The sequence below is a fragment of the Heptranchias perlo genome, chromosome 2 (genome assembly GCF_035084215.1).
Source record: "Heptranchias perlo isolate sHepPer1 chromosome 2, sHepPer1.hap1, whole genome shotgun sequence".
In the NCBI taxonomy this organism is placed as follows: Eukaryota; Metazoa; Chordata; class Chondrichthyes; order Hexanchiformes; family Hexanchidae; genus Heptranchias; species Heptranchias perlo.
In genome coordinates this window covers 166575902-166590999 of record NC_090326.1, presented here as the reverse complement: position 1 = coordinate 166590999, position 15098 = coordinate 166575902, and the positions used below count along the sequence as shown (strand labels likewise).

General features: G+C 46.8%; 1 protein-coding gene across 1 annotated transcript in view; it reads right to left on the bottom strand.

The window, feature by feature from the left end:
• smpd5 (sphingomyelin phosphodiesterase 5) overlaps nucleotides 1–5670 on the bottom strand; it is a 38956-nt gene extending 33286 nt beyond the window's left edge. The window contains exons 1-2 of the mRNA XM_067968735.1: nucleotides 5581–5670; nucleotides 1978–3347 (exon numbers count right to left, since the gene is read on the bottom strand). Of these exons, the coding sequence (XP_067824836.1) occupies nucleotides 1978–3120 (1143 nt within the window). The 5' untranslated portion in view covers nucleotides 3121–3347; nucleotides 5581–5670. The remainder of the gene's footprint in view (nucleotides 1–1977; nucleotides 3348–5580) is intronic.
• Between the last annotated feature and the right edge of the window lie 9428 nt (nucleotides 5671–15098).

Here is a 15098-nt window from a genome sequence, read left to right as displayed (position 1 = left end):
CGCCCTTTCAGGCAGCGCATTCCAGATCATTACAACTCGCTGCGTAAAAAAATGTTTCCTCGTGTCGCCTCTGGCTCTTTTGCCAATCACCTTAAATCTGTGTCTTCTGGTTACCGACCCTTCGGCCACTGGAAACAGTTCCTCCTTATTTACTCTGTCAAAACTGTTCATGATCTTGAACGCCTCTACCAAATCTCCCCTTAACCTTCTCTGCTCGAAGGAGAACAACCCCAGCTTCTCCAGTCTCTCCACATAACTGAAGTCCCTCATCCCTGGCACCATTCTAGTAAATCTCTTCTGCACCCTCTCTAAGGCCTTGACATCCTTCCTAAAGTGTGCCCAGAATTGAACACAATACTCCAGCTGAGGCCTAACCAGTGTTTTATAAAGGTTTAGCATAATTTCCTTGCTTTTGTACCCTATGCCTCTATTAATAAACCTAAGGATCCCATATGCTTTTTTAAAAAAAAAACAGCCTTCTCAACCTGTCCAGCCTCCTTCAAAAACTTGTGTACGTACACTCCCAGGTCCCTCTGTTCCTGCTCACACTTCTCTGCATTAAATTTCATCTGCCATGTGTCTGCCCATTTTAGCAGCCTGTCTATATCCTCCTGATGTCTTACTATTTTCCTCATTGTTTACTACATTTCTGAGTTTTGTGTCATCTGCAAACTTTGAAATTATATCCTCTATACTCAAGTCCAGGTCATTAATATAGATCAAAAAGAGCAGTGGTCCTAATACTGACCCCGGGGGAACATCACTGTATACTTCCCTCCAATCTGAAAAACCACCATTCACCACTACTCTCTGCTTTCTGTCCCCAAGCCAATTTTGTATCCATGCTGCCACTGTCCCTTTAATCCCATGGGCTTTAATTTTGCTAACAAGTGTATTACGTGGTACTTTATCCTGTGGCTTGGTGTCAAACTTTGTTTGATAACGCTTCTGTGAAGCGCTTTGTGACGTTTTACTAAATTAAAGGCACAATATAAATGCACGGTGTTGTTGTTGTTCCTTTGGCATATGTTTTATGCTTCCATTACATGGACACCTTCATACCTGGAGAACAAGGCGGGTAAGATCTGTGCCTTGGTTTCTGTAACCACTACTCTAACTGGCAACACTCAAGTGTTGGGAGGGGTGGGAAAGAGGGGGAGGGGTGGGAAAGAGGGGGAGGGGTGGGAAAGAGGGGGAGGGGTGGGAAAGAGGGGGAGGGGTGGGAAAGAGGGGGAGGGGTGGGAAAGAGGGGGAGGGGTGGGAAAGAGGAGGGGTGAATACCTAAGCTGGCCTCTAATACTTGATTCCCCAAAATATATGACCGTGGGGAAGCCGTGACTGAAATCCAGTTGCCGCCCCACCACAGACACTGGAAGGGGAGCAGTGGGAATCGGAAATGGAGGAGTCTGCACGGACTACGAAGTTGCCATAATCTCGGTTATATTCAGATAGAAAGAAAGAAGAGAGACTTGCATTTATATAGCGTCTTTCAGGACCCCAGGACGCCCCAAAGCGCTTTACAGCCAAGGAAGTACTTTTTTTTTGAAGTGTAGTCACTGTTGTAATGTCGGAAACGTAGCAGCCAGTTTGCACACAGCAAGATCCCACAAACAGCAATGAGATACTGACCAGATAATCTGTTTTAGTGATGTTGGTTGAGGGATAATTATTGGCCATGGGATCTTTTATGTCCACCTCAGAGAGCAGATGGTTTAACTTCTCATCCAAAAGACAGCACCTCTGACAGTACAGCACTCCCTCAGTACTGCATTGGGAGTGTCAGCCTGGATTATGTGCTCAAATCTCTGAAATGGGACTCAAACTCACTAAACGTCTGACTCAGAGGCGAGAGTGCTACCCTCTGAGCCACGGCTGACCTCTGATGATCACAATATGACAAGAAGCAGCTAACGCGTACATGACAATTCCTTCTGTCTCAAAAACTCTATGGAACGAGTGCAAATAAACCACCCTTACCTTAACGCACAGAAGGCCTTTAGCAGCCAAGGCATCTTCTCCTCGGGTCCTGGGGAAACAGCGATACTTGGCATCCAGGATCGGATAGCGGCTGGCAAAGAAGATCCCGCTGTTGAGGAACTTGAACTCGCAACAACCGTGGAAGCCGTACACCCCGACATCGTAGAGGACGTGCCCGAAGGCCGGCCGAAGGAGCTGCTCCAGTTTGGCCGCTGCCCTTTTCTCGAATACTTCCAGGAGGCAGACGAAGGCCACGTCGGCAGGAAAGAGCGGAGATATTTCTGCGGGCAGGTCGTCTTTCCTGTTCTGCTTTTTCTGAAGTCTATCTTGGCGCTTTGGACATGTGGGAGACGGTTCTTGCTGCTCGCTGGGCTGGTCGGCTGGCACCTCATCCATGACATTTGGCGCGTTTGTTCCTTCCACCGCTGTAAGTTCTGAAACATCCATGTTGGTTCTTTCAAGCACATTCTCAACTTCGCTGCTCTCCTCTGAACTATCGATGTAGTGCAGGTTATTCACGACCAGAACCGATCTTCCAGGCTCATGTGGCTCAGTTGCGCCATAAGAGTTGGCTGCTTCTCCGACGGCAGCCATTAGGCTACTTCTGCTCTGCGAGCTTACGGTCACGCTCGTCGGAGAGTCCACGCAGACTTTAATCCTTGGCCTGCCGACAGAGTCGCGGATATAGGCGGCGATCTGAGCAGCCCTCCTTTGGGTCCGAGACAGGTTGTTAAATCGGGCCAAGCAGTTGGGCAGAAAGCACAAGTTCGCTTCCACGAAACTAAACCCTTTTCCATCTCCCTGTCCCGTCCATTCCTTCTGGACGTCTACTCTCGGGGTTTTCGCACGGGAGTAACTGAAGGGCCTACGCACTGCCTGCAAAGGAGCCCAGACGATGAACCCAATTAGCGCCAATGGCACAGAGACTGCCAACAGAATCAGACACAGAAAGAAGCTGAAGAAAACCTTCATTGGCCAAAGGTAGCATTCTTGCTCTTGTTTTTGACGCTTCTCGTAGGTTGTTGGCACACAAACAGCTACCATGTGATCCAGGGACCAGAAGCAGGGGAAGATCAAGGCCCACGCTGCAGTGTGTAGGCCATGGACACAGAGATTGGGGAAAGGAGATTCACGTAGAACCATTTTTACAAAAAAAATTGTATGTGTACATATATATATATATATAAAAAAAATAAGAATCTACACTTAATCTTTTCAAGCAGTGGATACGCTAGAGGCTCAATAACATAATTTTGGCAGGCTGGAGTCAATCATTTAACATTGGATTTTGTTTTGTGGCATGTTCCATTGGAGGAGACCATATGTCCAGTACTGTTGGTGTGGGACAAATCTCTTTTCCCTCACGTAACCTGGAATAAAACAAAAGTCAGCGATTTCAGTGTCTGTTCTTAAAATGAAAAGAACTCTGAACCACAAAAGTAACTCCAGTGGAGAACTGAGGGAGCGCTGCACTGTTGGAGGTGCTGTCTTTCGGACGAGACATTAAACAGAGTCTGCCCTTTCAGGTGGACGTAAAAGATCTCATGACACTACTTCGAAGAAGAGCAGGGGAGTTCTCCTCGGTGCCCTGGCCAATATTTATCCCTTAACCAAAATCACTAAACAAAAAAAACAGGTTATCTGGTCATTTATTTTACTGCCATTTGTGGGATCTTGCTGTGTGCATATAGGCTGCCGCCTTTCCTACATTACAACAGAGACTACACTTGAAAAGTATTTAATTGGCTGTAAAGCGCTTTGGGACGATCGTGAAAGGTGCTAGAGAAATGCAAGTTCTTTCTTTATCTCATTCTTTACTAGCAACATGAGGCTTATTAGGTTTGAGGTTAGGTGACAGCACACTGCTCTGCCACACGCTCTGATACTTTGGAGTAGGAACCCACGACGTATCTCTCTCCCCCCCCCCCCCCCCCCACTTCTCCTCTCCCTCCGCGAGAACACTTGTAAAATCTCCTCCTCCACCGGCTGGTTTGCAAAACTCAGTGACGTTCTGCCTTACTTATTCCCACCCCCTCCGCTCTGCATCCTCAAATCTGAAGACCAGAGACTTCAGTCCACCACCAAATCGTGGCTGGAGCATTTCAAGCAATCCCAGATATCTCTCCCACCCCTTAGCCAATTCTTTCCACTTCTCCAGGATCATTCCTCCTCCTCCTCCTCCTCCATCTCCATCATCCCTGGCCAACTTTCCCTCATCCAAGCTCCAACTCGATATACATGCACACCCATCTGTGCCCCAGCCCTAACCAGGCACATCTCCTCCAGCTCTTGTGTTCTCAATCCCCTTCAGCTGACTGGGTCTTACTCACTGCTGTGTAAAAGAAATGTACATGTTAACCAGTGAGAGTTTTGAGTAAAGACTAAAAAATACATCTCTTTATATTCTATAATAACCGATGGTACCATGAAGTTCAAGCAGTGATGTAATCACAGGATAATAAATCACCCGTGCCTCACCACCTTATCTCAGAACGTCAGGCCCACTTGACTCATTCACCTCTTGTACTAGATTCGTTTCAGGATTTACTCCCCTCCCTAAATGACTATTGTCCAGAACGTATTTATATTTTAAAAATCAGCAACATCCCATCCCAGATCTAGCAAGTTGAGGAACATGGGTATAAAATTCACGCAGACGCCAAACCTACAAGATGTGGCCGAATTACGAAGCTTAACAAACACACTTCATTTATTCTATCTGACACAGGACAGAACAGTAATCCAAGTACTGAGATATGGCTAAACACCCCAGCAGCTGATTAAGTTTACCTAGTAAACAGAGCCACAAAGACCTGCACTGAGTCAACTGATTTCAGCCAAATGGAGAGACAGGTTTCACTACAATATGCCACAGCATCCCTGGATTACAGATCCGTTCAGGATTTCTGCTCCTCATCACCTAGAGTTGCCAACTCTGCTTGGACGTATTCCTGGAGATTTCATCACGACCTCCCACTTCCAACCACCCCGACCATTCAAACAGCACTTTTTCCCCCATTGCCAATATTTTTATAACTAATAAACAAAAAGTGTTCAAAAGAGAATGAGTAAAACTCAAATGTTTTTTAAATGGCCCTATGGTTCTTCTGCTGGGTTGCTTGCAGCAGTGTCCAGGAGATTCATCTCCAATTCCTAGAGACCCCAGGGCAATCCTGGAGGGTTGGCAATCCTATCACAGCCTGTTGGAAAATGCCCCAGTGTGGCCGTGACAGCAGATGACAGGCATCAGCTGTCAATCAGGCTGCCCACAGTGACCCGCTGACTGTGCCCATGCTATCCTACCCCCAGGGAGGGGGAGGGGGAGGGGGGGGGGTCATGCCAGAGCAAGGCAGTGGTGGTGAGGGAAGGGTGGGGCAAAGATAAAAATAAAGGGTCTTTAAGTGAATGAATGAGAAGGCACAGCAGAAAACGCTGGAAAATGCAGCAGGTCCATCAGCACCGGTGATGGGGGAAGAGGGGGAACGGGGGCAGCTTCCCTGGACTGTACACCCAGCATTGCCCCCCCCCCTTCCACCAAGGCGGGGGGGGGGGGGGGATGGGATGAGCTGACTGAATCCCCCTCCCCCCCGGGGAGGACCTCACCTGGAGCCGCTTCTTCATCGCAGAGGCTCGGTGCTGTGTGGGTGCGGTCGGCGGTGACGGCTCCTCTTGTGCTTTCTTCTGCCGCGCCCCCCCCCCCCCCCCCCCCCACACACACACCTGAAGGCCGGGGCCGGGAGGAAAGAGCCGCTCATTATTCCTCCATCCGCCCGCCCGCCCGCCCGCTCCCTCCCGCCCGTCCGCCTGTCACCTGCTGGTCTCGCGCGGGCCCGCGCTCTCACCTGCGCCACCTGCCGGCCCGTCTGACGTCAACGCGCACGGCACGCAGCCCCCGCCCACTGGCAGGTGCGGCTTAAAAAGTCCAGGCGGACCGGAAAGTGCGGAGTGGCAGTTTGGATTTGGTAAAAGGCTGGGCGGGCCTACACCCATAGTAGGTTTAGGGGGAGCTGTCCAGTCATTTTTTTTAAAAAAAAAGGTTTATATATTTAAATTTAGCACTGTTATATTTGCCACTTATTTACAAGGTGCTGTTTATTTTGAGGGTTGGTTAAGAGGGCACAAGAGTTAAAATAATCACAAAGTGTTAAAATGGAGGTTAGCGGAAAAAAAACATGTTTTTAACACAAACTGTCAGTTGTTGAAGTGAAGTCCACAAATATTTTTTTTTATCATTCATTCTCAGGACGTGGCCATTGCTAACCAGGCGCAGCATCCCTAGTTGCCCCATATAACTGAGTGATTCACTCAGCCGCTTCAGCAGGCAGTTACATTGGTGTGGGACTGGAGTCACATTTAGGCCAGATCAGGTAAGGACAGCAGGTTTTCTTCCCTAAAGGGACATCAGTGAATGAGTTGGGTTTGTATAATAATCCAACAGCTTCATAGTCACCTTTACTGACACTAGCTTTTAAACTCTCAAACTGCCATGGTGCAACTATGAACATGCACTCTCTGGATTACTAGTCCAGTAACATAATCACTACACTACTGTACCTCACTATTAAAAGGGAATTAGCTAGTTGGTTGTAAAAAAAATAGCAATATTAAAGGGTATGGAGAGCGCACAGGAGAGGGGGCATGGACTGGAACGTTCATGTGGGAAAAACAGTGGCATGTACTTGCTGCACTCAATGGGCCTGTTTGTCTGCTGTTATATTCTTTGAATCAGTGTTTTGAGGGGTGGGAAGGTGGGATAAAGGGTATAACATTGTCTCTGGAGGGCAGCTCACCACCGTTGAATGGTGGAACCATGAAGGATGGTGAATATTTTGGGGTTTATCACAATTTAGGGGATCACAGATTATTTATGCAGAACTTTTCATTTGGAGAATCACTGTATGAGGTATAGTCTATGACAGTTTATGACTTAGAGTTTTCACACAAAGGGTAGTGGAAATCTGGATCTCTCTTCTCCCCCAAAAGGCAATGGATGTTGGGTCAATTGAAATTTTCAAGACTAAGATCTATAGATTGTTGTTGGGTAAGCGTATCAAGGGATATGGAGTTAAGGTGGGTAAGTGAAATTGAGGTACAGATCAACCATGATCTAATTGAATGGTGGAACAGGCTTGAGGGGCTGAGTGGCCTACTTATGTTCCTATGTTACGAGATTTGTTTTGCCACATGACTCTAACTCACTTCATGCTTTCTTATGTTCAGACCTGTTTTGTGCACTTGCTTTGAATTCCATTTCACATTTTTGTGCTCCCACTCTTTGCCTCTTGTTTTCTTCCTGGTTCCAGTACCAGTTTCAGGATGCCTTCCTCCACATCCTATGGTTTGGTTTCATTTTTTCCATAATTCTCATATATGTTCTTCCTCCTTCTTGCATACTCACCGTGTTGAAATCAAGTCTCGTGGCGCAATCTCCACCTCTTTCTTTCTCAGGAGCTCAAAACTGTAGAACTCATCACCTCTGCCGCATTTCCTTCTTGTTGCAATTTTCAGGCTTTTGAAACCCAAGCTCGGTGTCAGCTAATGACTTCTTCCTGATTAACCTCATCAACTTTACTCTTTTCAACCGTAGCAGTATTCTGAACTATAGACCTTGGCCTATCACTTTTTAGTTTTTTAAAAAAAATGTTAGGAACATAGGAATTGCAGACCAATAAAGACCAAGGACCATCGAGTTGGCCTTCTACCATCCTGGTAGTTCTTGATACAATGATAATGAATGGAATTGTTGACTAATCATAGCAATCAATCTCCATCAATTAGTCTACAACAGACCCAGACATGAGGCGAGGAAAACCCCCAGTGGTAGAGAGCTTTGGGAACCATAGGTCCAAAGTCACCTGTTACATAGAAACATAGAAAATAGGAGGAAGAGTAGGCCATTCGGCCCCTTAAGCCTGCTCCGCCATTCAGTATGATCTTGGCTGATCCTCTATCATAATACCATATTCCCGCTCTCTTCCCATACCCCTTGATGCCTTTTGTGCCTAAAAATCTATCTAGCTCCTTTTTAAATATATTCAATGACTTGGCCTCCACAGCCTTCCACGGTAGAGAATTCCACAGGTTCACCAGCCTCTGAGTGAATAAATTTCTCCTCATCTCAGTCCTAAATGTCCTACCCCATATCCTGAGACGGTGACCCTTCATTCTGGATCCCCCAGGAAGGGGAAACATCCTCCCTGCATCCAGTCTGTCTAGCAGAATTTTATATGTTTCAATGAGATCCCCTCTCATTCTTTTAAACTCGAGTGAATACAGGCCGAGTCGACCCAATCTCTACTCATACGACGGTGCTGCCATCCCAGGAATCAGTCTGGTGAACCTTCGCTGCACTCCCTCTGGCAAGTATATCCTTTCTTAGGTAAGGAGACCAAAACTGCACACAATACTCCAGGTGTGGCCTCACCAAGGCCCTGTGTAACTGCAGTAAAACATCCTTGCTCCTATACTCAAATCCTCTTGCAATGAAGGTCAACATACCATTTGCCTTCCTAACTGCTTGCTACACCTACATGTTTGCTTTCAGTGACTGGTGTATAAGGACACCCAGGTCCCTTTGTAATCAACATTTCCCAATCCATCACCATTTAAATAATACTCTGCCTTTCTGTTTTTCCTTCCGAAGTGGATAACTTCACATTTATCCACATTATACTGCATCTGGCATGTATTTGCCCACTCACTCAACTTGTCTAAATTGCCTTGAAGCCTCTTTGCATCCTCCTCACAACTCACGATCCCATCTAGTTTTGTGTCGTCAGCAAACTTGGAAATATTACATTTGGTTCCTTCATCCAAATCATCCAATATATTGTGAATAGCTGGGGCCCAAGCACTGATCCCTGCGGCACCCCACTAGTCACTGCCTGCCACCCCGAAAAAGATCCGTTTATTCCTACTCTCTGTTTCCTGTCTGTTAACCAATTTTCAATCCATGCCAGTATATTACCCCAATCCCATGTGCTTTAATTTTGCACACTAACCTCTTATGTGGGACTTTATTAAAGGCCTTCTGAAAATCCAAATAAACCACATCCACTGGTTCTCCCTTATCTATTCTACCAGTTACATCCTCAAAAAACTCCAGTAGGCTTGTCAAACATGATTTCCCATTCATAAATCCATGCTGACTTTGTCTAATCCCATTGATATTTTCTAAATGTCCTGTTATCACATCCTTTATAATAGATTCTAGCATTTTCCCTACTACTAATGTTAGGCTAAGCGGTCTGTAGTTCCCTGTTTTCTCTCTTCCTTTTTTAAATAGTGGGGTTACATTTGCCACCCTCCAATCTGCAGGAACTGTTCCATAATCTATAGAATTTTGGAAGATGACAATTAATGCTTCCACTATTTCCATGGCGACCTCTTTTAGTACTCTGGGATGAAGATTATCAGGCCCTGGGGATTTATCGGCTTTCAGTCCCATTAATTTCTCCAGCACTTTTTTTACTAATACTAATTTCCTTTAATTCCTCCTTCTCACTAGTCCCTTGGTTCCCTAGCATTTCTGGGAAGTTATTTGTGTCCTCTTCCATGAAGACAGAACTAAAGTGTTTGTTTAATTGCTCTGCCATTTCCTTGTTCCCCATTATAAATTCTCCCGTTTCTGAGTGTAAGGGACCTACATTTGTCTTCACTAATCTTTTTCTTTTTCTATACTTGTAGAAGCTTTTACAGTGCACTTTTATGTTCCTTGCAAGTTTACTCTCATACTCTATTTTTCCCCTCTTAATCAATCTCTTGGTCCTTTTTTGCTGAATTCTAAACTGTTCCCTATCCTCAGGCTTGCTACTTTTTCTGGCAACTTTATATCATGAATCATGAAGGGTCCAGACAGAGTTGGTAGAGAGAAACTGTTCCCACTGGTGGAAGGGTCGTGAACTAGAGGACAGAGGAAAACCAGAGGTTTAAGGTGGTTGCAAAAGAACCAAAGGCGACATGAGGAAAAACGCTTTTATGCAGTGAGTGGTTAGGATCTGGAATGCACTGCCTGAAAGGGTGGTGGAAGCAGGGTCAATTGTGGCTTTCAAAAAGGAATTAGGTACCTGAGCAGAAAAATTTGCAGGGTTACGGGGAAAGAGCGGGGGAGTGAGATTCGCTGGATTACTCTTGCAGAGAGCCCGCGCAGGCTCGATGGGCTGAATGGTCTCCTTCTGTGCCATAACCATTCTATGATTCTATGTTGGGGGGGGGGGGGGGGGGGGAAGGTTGTTTAACTGACAATCAAGAATAATTCAATCGACGCGAAAAGGTAGTGTGCCAAGAGGATGGACATGTTGGGTGAATAATGGCGGGAGTGTGGGGGTGGGGCAGTTGGAGGCGGGAAGTCATGTGATGAAAGCTCCTGGATTACGTCCAACCAGAGTTGGCAAACCGAGACCAGGTAGGGGTAGCAGGTTCCCTCCCCTGAAGAACATTCGTGAACCGGTTGGATTTTTAGAACAATTCTTCTGGTGCTGTTCCAATTTATTAAATTCAGTTTCACAATTTGCTATGGTCTGATTTAAAACTCACAGTCCCTGGTTACTGGTCCAGGTGGCAGATGTAGCTCAGTGGTAGCATTCTTGCCTCTGAGTCAGAAGGTCTCATGGGTTCAAGCCCCACTCCAAAGACTTGAGCACAAAATCTAGGCTGGCACTCCAGTGCGGTACTGAGGGAGTACTGCATTGTCGGAGGTGCTATCTGCCCCACCTGCCCTCTCAGGTGGACATAAGAGATCCCATGGCACTATTTCAAAGAAGATCAGGGGAGTTCTCCCCAGTGTCCTGGCCAATATTTATCCCTCAACCAAAATCATTAAAACACTAGTCTGTAGCTGTTCTTAGTCCCATCAGCAAAGGTAGCTGTTCTTAGTCCCATCACAATGACACCAGCCTGTCAATGCTGTTACATTGCCTTGTGTATTTTAACAGATGTCAGAGCTGGTCCTTTAAATAGTGTAATTTACAAAGGAAATCAGAAATTTAGCTGCACAGATTATTTTGTAATTGGTACAGGCCCAAGGTTGATCGAATTGGATTTAGTCTTTTCCCTTTGTAGGGACATAGGAACAGGAGTAGGCAATTCAGCCCCTCCAGTCTGCTCTGCCATTCAGTTACACCATGACTGATCGGTACCTCAACTCCATTTACCCGCCTTTGCTCCATATCCGTTGATACCATTACCCACCAAAAATCGATCAATCTCAGCCTTGAAATCTCTAATTGACCCCCAGCATCCACAGCCTTTTGGGGCAAAGAATTCCAGATTTCCACTTCCTTTAGTGTGAAGAAGTGCTTCCTGATTTTCCTCATGAATGGCCCAGCTTTAATTTTAAGATTATGTCCCTTCATTCTTGATTCCCCCACCAGAGGAAATAGTTTTTCAGTACCTACTGAATCCTTTTAGCATTTTGAACATCTCGATCACATCACCTCTCAATCTTCTGAACTCAAGGGAATACAAGACAAGTTTATGCAACCTGTCCTCATAATTTAACCCTCTAAGCCCCGGTAGCACCTGGTAAATAATTTCCTGTAGGTCTTGTTGGCGATTCAGGTTGATGACTTTCATGCAGATTGACTGGATACCCTGCGTACATATAATATTCAGGGCCTCAGGTTCACAGAGATGTAGTGAATCCTCAGTGTGGTGAGACTTCCACCCAGAAGTCATTTGTTGGCAGGCTGCCTAGGGTTGCCAACTTTGGTTGGACGTATTCCTGGAGGTTTGATCATACGACCTCCCACCTTCAGCCACCCTGCCCGGTCAAACAGCCTTTTCTTTCCTCATTTCCTAATGAAGAAAAGTGTTCAAAGAAAATGAAAAAAAAACACACCATTTTTTTTAATGCCCCTATGATTGTTTCTCCTGGGTTACTCGCAGCAGTGTCCAGGGGATTAATGTTTAATTCCTGGAGACTCCAGGACAATCCTGGAGGTTTGGCGATGCCTGGCCTCTGCCGAGGAGAGTGCCAACAGTGCACACGGAGTTCTGATGCAGCAAGCCTCGAGAGACCTTGTGGTTTTGTACATCGGATCCAGTGGAATTGTGTAACCAAAGAGTGGTGTTTGTGAAATACTTCATGTTTATTTACTCTTTAGCAAGACAGCACAACGAATGACTGTTTCCAGTCCTCCTGCGGCTGAGTTACACAGAATTACATAGAATTTACAGCACAGAAACAGACCATTCAGCTCGACTGGTCTGTGCCGGCATTTATGCTCCACGCAAGCTACCTCCCACCCTTCTTCATCTAACACTATGAAGATAGCCTTCTATTCCTTTCTCCCTCATAAACTTATCTAGCTTCCCCTTAAATGCATTTATGCTATTTACCTCAACTACTCCTTGTGGTAGCGAAAGCCGAATTCTAACCACTCTCTGGGGGAAAAAGTTTCTCCTGAATTCTTTCTTGGATTTATTAGTGCCTACCATATATTAATGGCCCCTAGTTTTGGACTCCTGCACAAGTGGAAACATCTTCTCTGAAGCACAGAGCGGGCAGGTTGAAGTACAGAGCGGGCATTGCAAAGAGAGTGGATCATGAACCGAGTGGGAACTTGAGAATTTGGTGAGGGTGGGAATTAGATGTCGAGGGGCAAGGGGGTACTAAATTTTTTAACAAAGCAAAAATAAAACAAAACAGACTAAAAATTAATTATCTATAAATAAGTATATAATTTAGTCGAAAAAAGTGGCACTGAACACCAGGGGAGGAGCCCCAGGTATCAGTACAAAAGCGGGACCGGAGCGGAGTCGAGAGAAGTGATGCTTTCCCCATTCACTAAGAACAGAGAGAGTGGCATCATCATGACATCATGGCGAGAGGCAGCACTGTGACATTTTTTTTTTATTCGTTCATGGGATGTGGGCGTTGCTGGCGAGGCCAGCATTTATTGCCCATACCCGAATTGCCCTTGAGAAGGTGGTGGTGAGCCACCTTCTTGAACTGCTGCAGTCCGTGTGGTGAGGGTTCTCCCACAGTGCTGTTAGGAAGGGAGTTCCAGGATTTTGACCCAGCGACGATGAAGGAATGGCGATATATTTCCAAGTCGGGATGGTGTGTGACTTGGAGGGGAACGTGCAGGTGGTGTTGTTTCCATGTGCCTGCTGCTCTTGTCCTAGGTGGTAGAGGTCGCGGGTTTGGGAGGTGCTGTCGAAGAAGCCTTGGCGACTTGCTGCAGTGCATCCTGTGGATGGTACACACTGCAGCCACAGTGTGCCGGTGGTGAAGGGAGTGAATGTTTAGCGTGGTGGATGGGGTGCCAATCAAGCGGGCTGCTTTGTCCTGGATGGTGTCGAGCTTCTTGGGTGTTGTTGGAGCTGCACTCATCCAAGCAAGTGGAGAGTATTCCATCACACTCCTGACTTGTGCCTTGTAGATGATGGAAAGGCTTTGGGGAGTCAGGAGGTGAGTCACTCTCCGCAGAATACCCAGCCTCTGACCTGCTCTTGTAGCCACAGTATTTATATGGCTGGTCCAGTTAAGTTTCGGGTCAATGGTGACCCCCAGGATGTTGATGGTGGGGGATTCGGCGATGGTAATGCCGTTGAATGTCACAGGGAGGTGGTTAGACTCTCTCTTGTTGGAGATGGTCATTGCCTGGCACTTATCTGGTGTGAATGTTACTTGCCACTTATGAGCCCAAGCCTGGATGTTGTCCAGGTCTTGCTGCATGCGGGCTCGGACTGCTTCATTATCTGAGGGGTTGCGAATGGAACTGAACACTGTGCAATCGTCATCGAACATCCCCATTTCTGACCTTATGATGGAGGGAAGGTCATTGATGAAGCAGCTGAAGATGGTTGGGCCTAGGACACTGCCCCGAGGAACAAGTGCAGCAATGTCCTGGGGCTGAGATGATTGGCCTCCAACAACCACTACCATCTTCCTTTGCGTTAGGTATGACTCCAGCCACTGGAGAGTTTTCCCCCTGATTCCCATTGACTTCAATTTTACTAGGGCTCCTTGGTGCCACACTCGGTCAAATGCTGCCTTGATGTCAAGGGCAGTCACTCTCACCTCACCTCTGGAATTCAGCTCTTTTGTCCATGTTTGGACCAAGGCTGTAATGAGGTCTGGAGCCGAGTGGTCCTGGCGGAACCCAAACTGAGCATCGGTGAGCAGGTTATTATTGAGTAAGTGCTGCTTGATAGCACTGTCGACGACACCTTCCATCACTTTGCTGATGATTGAGAGCAGACTGATGGGGTGGTAATTGGCCGGATTGGATTTGTCCTGCTTTTTGTGGACAGGACATACCTGGGCAATTTTCCACATTGTCGGGTAGATGCCAGTGTTGTAGCTGTACTGGAACAGCTTGGCTAGAGGGGCAGCTAGTTCTGGAGCACAAGTCTTCAGCACTACAGCTGGGATGTTGTCGGGGCCCATAGCCTTTGCTGTATCCAGTGCACTCAGCCGTTTCTTGCTATCACGTGGAGTGAATCGAATTGGCTGAAGACTGGCTTCTGTGATGGTGGGGGTATCGGGAGGAGGCCGAGATGGATCATCCACTCGGCACTTCTGGCTGAAGATGGTTGCAAACGCTTCAGCCTTGTCTTTTGCACTCACGTGCTGGACTCCGCCATCATTGAGGATGGGGATGTTTGCAGAGCCTCCTCCTCCCGTTAGTTGTTTAATTGTCCACCACCATTCACGACTGGATGTGCCAGGACTGCAGAGCTTTGATCTGATCCGTTGGTTGTGGAATCGCTTAGCTCTGTCTGTAGCATGTTGCTTCCGCTGTTTAACATGCATGTAGTCCTGAGTTGTAGCTTTACCAGGTTTGCACCTCATTTTTAGGTGCGCCTGGCATGCTGTTCTACACTCCTCATTGAAGCAGGGTTGATCCCCTGGCTTGTTGGTAATGGTAGAGTGAGGAATATGCCGTGCCATGAGGTTACAGATTGTGTTGGAATACAATTCTGTTGCTGCTGATGGCCCACAGCGCCTCATGGATGCCCAGTTTTGAGCTGCTAGATCTGTTCTGAATCTATCCCATTTAGCACGGTGGTAGTGCCACACAACACGTTGGATGGTGTCCTCAGTGCGAAGACGGGACTTCATCTCCATGAGGACTGTGCGGTGGTCACTCCTACCAATACTGGCATGGACAGAT